The following is an 8,090-nucleotide window of genomic DNA, read 5'->3' as shown; positions in this document are numbered from 1 at the left end:
ATTATGTCCTTAAGAGTATCAACTCAATTTTAATGGTTATAACTACCTAGGTATATGACCATGTACTATTGAACATGACCACTATAATCATCCTCAAAGTTTTAAGGTAAAAAAAAACAAAACATTTAAAACAAATCAATTTTTATTCCATAGACACCATATTATGACCATACTCGTAATAGGCACTTAGAAATATCAAATGAAATTATTATTGTGTTTGTCATTTGAAATAGAAGAATAATTGTGCGTTATTTTACATTTACAGAAAAATTATATCTCTCATTTGCACTAATAATTAAAGTTATTGTTTTCGGCACCATTTTGTTAAGTACTAATAATTATAATCTAATAATACTAAACACACGCTCACAAAAACGATTATGGCACCAATCACAACAATTTGTTCAGCAGGTATCACAAACCTTACAAATTTGAATCTTATAAATGCTTCAGGAATGTAATAAGCATTCAGTCTTAATTTTGGACTTTGATAAATTGATCAACATGTTTGATTATAAGTTTAAAAAGGTTTCATTTTCATGTAAAATTAAGTCCAGCTTAATCAACAGCTTTGCAGGGTGAAATTCAATTCGAAATTCTTTTTTATAGGTATAGGCTCCGTTTACCCCCTTAGCTAAGATATAAAGATAAGCTAAGTTATATGGTGTGTTCAGTAGATAACGCCTTGGTGATTCGAAGTATTTCAAATCAAAGATAACTCATTGAAATTGAAATCTTCAGTAAAAATATAATTATTTTTTAAAATATTAGTGAAGGACAATCTTTTGTCTTATACAGATCTATTGTTACAAGTTTTCGAAAAAGCGAATTTGATGAAAATATAAATCACGAGTGTTTTAGTAAATAATGAACTAAATTTCAGCCTGTTTCAGATACACATTCAATTTATCCCATGCCAGTGTTCTTGTTTCAACCCTGTTGTTCGGTATCCTCATTCTCCCGGTTATCTTTCCCTCGTTTCTTACAAATCTGGACCAGCTTTGCGTTGATTTTCTTAAGTTTCTGATTCTCCTTCATAACGTCGGTCAACTGCTGATTCTGGAATTGAACATGAGAAAAAAATTGAAACACGGAAAGCGGCAGTTTTCTGTTTCAACGTGTGTCAAATTTTTGTGTCTTTTCTACAGGATATACCTATTAGTCTGAATTAAAACTTGACAGCTTACTGTCAAGTTAGTTTTGTTGCGACAAAATAGAAATTTCATCTGAATTTAGGCTCTGATGCATCCTTATACAGTGTCGATTCAAAATGCGGACACCGCTTCTAAACCTAGGTGATTTGAAGTGATCCTACTTATTTTTATAATTATGTTACCTGTACGATAGCGCTTCCGGTAGCGACGTACATGGGATGGCTTGCTGATATCGTCAACAGTTGATGTTCCAGCGCTGTTTTCTGCTGGGAAAGCTTTTCTATAATCTGTAAACAAATGACAAATAATTCATGTATAAGGAATATGGCGATTGAAAAATACAAACAATATAATCACGTCTCTATCTCTTATTCGCCTTTTTCGACATCCATGGGAGAGAAGCAAAACCACAAGGCAGCAAAAAAGTGCAGTAATACAATAGCTCACCATGCTTCTATGAACGTCTGTCTTGTAAGGTACCTAACTAGGCATGCGTTTGATTATAATATTAAAATTTGCAAATAACTAACCAATTTAAGACGTTTCAATTCCCGTTGCGTTTGTTCCGAATGCCGGCTGTCGTCGCGCTCTACTTGATAACTCAGTAAATCTGAAATGAAAAGCATAATTTTACAATGGTATACAGTATTACTAGTTTTGTTAGTTATAACCGATGTACCTGCGCAGAAGTCTAATTATTGAGCCTAATGGAACCCGCTGAGTGAATTTTCCGCTACTATGTAGGAGCAGGCAACATTTCATTTTTGGTTTTATGTACTTTTAATAAAAATATTATTTAATAATAATATTATTTTATTTAAATATTATTTAACAAAAATGAAAGAACCACCCATGGATCTCCCAATCTTCCGGTTACCGTCGTCGAATCTTGTTCGGAGTGCGCTGCTCTCGCGTTTCCTCTCTAACAGCGCACCCTTTCTTAAACTCCCTACAATATCTTACTAGTGTGTGCGTTACTCTACCATGGCGTGGCTACCCCCTATTTTAGGGTCGCCCCGTGATGAGACTAACAAAAGTGGTTGTATTGTAATAGTTTTATATTATTAATAATATAAAACTATTACAATACAACCACTTTTGTTAGTCTCATCACGGGGCGACAGCTAGTGCTGTGCCCGCGACTTCGTCCGCGTGAAATACTTATTTTGGGCATCATTGAAGCGCTCAACGATGAATAATTTTCCAGGTATTTTACTTTATTTCTTCGCTCCTAAAAGTTGCAGCGTGATGTTATATAGCCTAAAGCCTTCCTCGATAAATGGTCTATTCAACACAAAAATAATTTTTCAATTCGAACCAGCAGTTCCTGAAATTATCGCGTTCAAACAAACTCTTCAGCTTTATAATATTAGTACAGATTATGGGGGTACTAGCTTTTGCCCGCGGCTTCGCCCGCGCAAATGTATTTTAGATTATAAGGATACGACATAAAATTTCACCCATGTTTTAATCCCGTATCGTGCGGGACTGTTTTAAGTTTATATTTGATTTAAATTCATATGGCTTCTCCCGTCTCTTCTCGTTCTGTTCCGTCCCGTCACAACCTGTTGTGTCCCGTCCGGCTCCATCCAGTCCTCCTATCCTGTCCCATCCCATCCTATTTAGTGCCATCCCGCTTTCCGCAACTGACACGTATTTTTTACTAACCAATATATTTTAAATACAAATGAACAAAACACAACGAAACGTCTTCAAGCATGAATACGAAACGACCAACAACTTATTAACTGAGGGTAAAAATGCTTTCAAAATCATAGAAGTCTTATTGATTGTCGAACGACAAACGATAGCGACTTTTACATTACATGGTGACGCCATCTATTGCTACATTATCAAACAAATTATTCATTGAAGGAATAAATTTTCTAATCTTTTGCATATCAAAAATTAACACTTATTAGGGTTCCGTCGTACCTTAAGGGTAAAAATGGGACCCTATTACTCGACTTCGGTGTCCGTCTGTCTGTTAGTTCGTCTGTCCGCTCACCCATCCTCCTGTCACCAGGCGTGTCTCATGATCCGTATTAGCTAGACAGGTGACATTTTCACAGATTATAAATTTCTGTTGACGTTAAAATAAAAATACTAAAACTGTATACATACCAAATTTCATCAAAATCGGCCTAGCGGTTAGGCCGTAAAATCGGAACGATGATTCACCCCCCCCCCCCCCCCTTTCACTGTTTTGGGGGTTGTTTTTTGAAAAAAAAAGTAGCCTATGTTTGAACTCGTATCTCAATCTATATGCATTTCAAATTTCATCAAAATCGGTTCAGCGGTTCAGGCGTGAAAGCGGAACGATGATTTTCATACAAACTTTCACCCCCCCATTTGACTATTTTGGGGGTCGAATTTTGAAAAAAAAAACGTAGCCTATGTTTGAACGCGGATCTTAAACTATATACATACCAAATTTCATCAAAATCGGTTCAGCGGGTCAGGCGTGAAAGCGGAACGATGATTTTCATACAAACTTTCACCGCCCCATTTGACTATTTTGCGGGTCGATTTTTGAAAAAAATATTGCCTATGTTTGAACGCGTCTTTTAAACTATATACATACCAAATTTCATCAAAATCGGATCAGCGGGTCAGGCGTGAAAGCGGAACGATGATTTTCATACAAACTTTCAACCCCCCATTTTACTATTTAGGGGGTCGATTTTTGAAAAAAAAATAGCCTATGTTTGAACGCGGGTCTCAAACTATATACATACCAAATTTCATCAAAATCGGTTCAGTGGTTCGGCCGTGAAAGAGGAACAGACAGACAGACAGACAGACAGACTTTCGCATTTATAATATTAGTACGGAAGTACGGATAGTATAGTATTTTCATACGAACTTTCACCCCCCCATTTGAGTATATAGGGGGTCGATTTTTGAAAACAAACGTAGCCTATGTTTGAACGCGGGTTTTAAACTACATATATACATACCAAATTTCATTAAAATCGATTCAGCGGGTCAGGCTTGAAAGCGGAACGATGATTTTCATTCAAACTTTCAACCCCTAATTTGACTATTTTGGGGGGTCGATTTTTGAAAAAAAAAGTAGCCTATGTTTGAACGCGGGTCTTAAATTATATACATATCAAATTTCATTAAAATCGGTTCAGCGGTTCGGGCGTGAAAGCGGAAAGATGATTTTCATACAAACTTTCACCCCCCCATTTGACTATTTTGCGGGTCGATTTTTGAAAAAAATATTGCCTATGTTTGAACGCGTGTTTTAAACTATATACATACCAAATTTCATCAAAATCGGATCAGCGGGTCAGGCGTGAAAGCGGAACGATGATTTTCATACAAACTTTCAACCCCCCATTTGACCATTTAGGGGGTCGATTTTTGAAAAAAAAATAGCCTATGTTTGAACGCGGGTCTTAAACTATATACATACCAAATTTCATCAAAATCGGTTCAGTGGTTCGGCCGTGAAAGAGGAACAGACAGACAGACAGACAGACAGACTTTCGCATTTATAATATTAGTACGGAAGTACGGATAGTATAGTATTTTCATACGAACTTTCACCCCCCCATTTGAGTATTTAGGGGGTCGATTTTTGAAAAAAAACGTAGCCTATGTTTGAACGCGGGTTTTAAACTATATACATACCAAATTTCATTAAAATCGGTTCAGCGGGTCAGGCTTGAAAGCGGAACGATGATTTTCATTCAAACTTTCAACCCCTAATTTGACTATTTTGGGGGGTCGATTTTTGAAAAAAAAAGTAGCCTATGTTTGAACGCGGGTCTTAAATTATATACATATCAAATTTCATTAAAATCGGTTCAGCGGTTCGGGCGTGAAAGCGGAAAGATGATTTTCATACAAACTTTCACCCCCCCATTTGACTATTTTGCGGGTCGATTTTTGAAAAAAATATTGCCTATGTTTGAACGCGTCTTTTAAACTATATACATACCAAATTTCATCAAAATCGGATCAGCGGGTCAGGCGTGAAAGCGGAACGATGATTTTCATACAAACTTTCAACCCCCCATTTGACTATTTAGGGGGTCGATTTTTGAAAAAAAAATAGCCTATGTTTGAACGCGGGTCTTAAACTATATACATACCAAATTTCATCAAAATCGGTTCAGTGGTTCGGCCGTGAAAGAGGAACAGACAGACAGACAGACTTTCGCATTTATAATATTAGTACGGAAGTACGGATAGTATAGTATTTTCATACGAACTTTCACCCCCCCATTTGAGTATTTAGGGGGTCGATTTTTGAAAAAAAACGTAGCCTATGTTTGAACGCGGGTTTTAAACTATATACATACCAAATTTCATTAAAATCGGTTCAGCGGGTCAGGCTTGAAAGCGGAACGATGATTTTCATTCAAACTTTCAACCCCTAATTTGACTATTTTGGGGGGTCGATTTTTGAAAAAAAAAGTAGCCTATGTTTGAACGCGGGTCTTAAATTATATACATATCAAATTTCATTAAAATCGGTTCAGCGGTTCGGGCGTGAAAGCGGAAAGATGATTTTCATACAAACTTTCACCCCCCCATTTGACTATTTTGCGGGTCGATTTTTGAAAAAAATATTGCCTATGTTTGAACGCGTCTTTTAAACTATATACATACCAAATTTCATCAAAATCGGATCAGCGGGTCAGGCGTGAAAGCGGAACGATGATTTTCATACAAACTTTCAACCCCCCATTTGACCATTTAGGGGGTCGATTTTTGAAAAAAAAATAGCCTATGTTTGAACGCGGGTCTTAAACTATATACATACCAAATTTCATCAAAATCGGTTCAGTGGTTCGGCCGTGAAAGAGGAACAGACAGACAGACAGACAGACAGACTTTCGCATTTATAATATTAGTACGGAAGTACGGATAGTATAGTATTTTCATACGAACTTTCACCCCCCCATTTGAGTATTTAGGGGGTCGATTTTTGAAAAAAAACGTAGCCTATGTTTGAACGCGGGTTTTAAACTATATACATACCAAATTTCATTAAAATCGGTTCAGCGGGTCAGGCTTGAAAGCGGAACGATGATTTTCATTCAAACTTTCAACCCCTAATTTGACTATTTTGGGGGGTCGATTTTTGAAAAAAAAAGTAGCCTATGTTTGAACGCGGGTCTTAAATTATATACATATCAAATTTCATTAAAATCGGTTCAGCGGTTCGGGCGTGAAAGCGGAAAGATGATTTTCATACAAACTTTCACCCCCCCATTTGACTATTTTGCGGGTCGATTTTTGAAAAAAATATTGCCTATGTTTGAACGCGTCTTTTAAACTATATACATACCAAATTTCATCAAAATCGGATCAGCGGGTCAGGCGTGAAAGCGGAACGATGATTTTCATACAAACTTTCAACCCCCCATTTGACTATTTAGGGGGTCGATTTTTGAAAAAAAAATAGCCTATGTTTGAACGCGGGTCTTAAACTATATACATACCAAATTTCATCAAAATCGGTTCAGTGGTTCGGCCGTGAAAGAGGAACAGACAGACAGACAGACAGACAGACTTTCGCATTTATAATATTAGTACGGAAGTACGGATAGTATAGTATTTTCATACGAACTTTCACCCCCCCATTTGAGTATTTAGGGGGTCGATTTTTGAAAAAAAACGTAGCCTATGTTTGAACGCGGGTTTTAAACTATATACATACCAAATTTCATTAAAATCGGTTCAGCGGGTCAGGCTTGAAAGCGGAACGATGATTTTCATTCAAACTTTCAACCCCTAATTTGACTATTTTGGGGGGTCGATTTTTGAAAAAAAAAGTAGCCTATGTTTGAACGCGGGTCTTAAATTATATACATATCAAATTTCATTAAAATCGGTTCAGCGGTTCGGGCGTGAAAGCGGAAAGATGATTTTCATACAAACTTTCACCCCCCCATTTGACTATTTTGCGGGTCGATTTTTGAAAAAAATATTGCCTATGTTTGAACGCGTCTTTTAAACTATATACATACCAAATTTCATCAAAATCGGATCAGCGGGTCAGGCGTGAAAGCGGAACGATGATTTTCATACAAACTTTCAACCCCCCATTTGACTATTTAGGGGGTCGATTTTTGAAAAAAAAATAGCCTATGTTTGAACGCGGGTCTTAAACTATATACATACCAAATTTCATCAAAATCGGTTCAGTGGTTCGGCCGTGAAAGAGGAACAGACAGACAGACAGACAGACAGACTTTCGCATTTATAATATTAGTACGGAAGTACGGATAGTATAGTAGTTTCATACGAACTTTCACCCCCCCATTTGAGTATTTAGGGGGTCGATTTTTGAAAAAAAACGTAGCCTATGTTTGAACGCGGGTTTTAAACTATATACATACCAAATTTCATTAAAATCGGTTCAGCGGGTCAGGCTTGAAAGCGGAACGATGATTTTCATTCAAACTTTCAACCCCTAATTTGACTATTTTGGGGGGTCGATTTTTGAAAAAAAAAGTAGCCTATGTTTGAACGCGGGTCTTAAATTATATACATATCAAATTTCATTAAAATCGGTTCAGCGGTTCGGGCGTGAAAGCGGAAAGATGATTTTCATACAAACTTTCACCCCCCCATTTGACTATTTTGCGGGTCGATTTTTGAAAAAAATATTGCCTATGTTTGAACGCGTGTTTTAAACTATATACATACCAAATTTCATCAAAATCGGATCAGCGGGTCAGGCGTGAAAGCGGAACGATGATTTTCATACAAACTTTCAACCCCCCATTTGACTATTTAGGGGGTCGATTTTTGAAAAAAAAATAGCCTATGTTTGAACGCGGGTCTTAAACTATATACATACCAAATTTCATCAAAATCGGTTCAGTGGTTCGGCCGTGAAAGAGGAACAGACAGACAGACAGACTTTCGCATTTATAATATTAGTACGGAAGTACGGATAGTATAGTATTT

At 36.9% G+C, this 8,090-nt stretch overlaps 1 protein-coding gene across 2 annotated transcripts in view; it reads right to left on the bottom strand.

The window, feature by feature from the left end:
• Positions 1 to 152: 152 nt before the first annotated feature.
• The window catches only part of LOC106134572 (centromere-associated protein E), a 31,558-nt gene continuing 23,620 nt past the window's right edge, over positions 153 to 8,090 (bottom strand). For both annotated transcript variants that reach the window (XM_013334657.2, XM_013334658.2), the window contains 3 exons: positions 1,685 to 1,764; positions 1,337 to 1,441; positions 153 to 1,059 (listed from right to left, as the gene is read on the bottom strand). In XM_013334657.2, coding sequence (XP_013190111.2) covers positions 931 to 1,059; positions 1,337 to 1,441; positions 1,685 to 1,764 — 314 coding nt within the window. In that variant the 3' untranslated portion in view covers positions 153 to 930. The remainder of the gene's footprint in view (positions 1,060 to 1,336; positions 1,442 to 1,684; positions 1,765 to 8,090) is intronic.

The sequence above is a fragment of the Amyelois transitella genome, chromosome 6 (assembly GCF_032362555.1).
Source record: "Amyelois transitella isolate CPQ chromosome 6, ilAmyTran1.1, whole genome shotgun sequence".
Taxonomy (NCBI): domain Eukaryota; kingdom Metazoa; phylum Arthropoda; class Insecta; order Lepidoptera; family Pyralidae; genus Amyelois; species Amyelois transitella.
The sequence above is the reverse complement of the archived record's forward strand: the minus strand, read 5'-3'. Positions and strand labels throughout refer to the sequence as shown.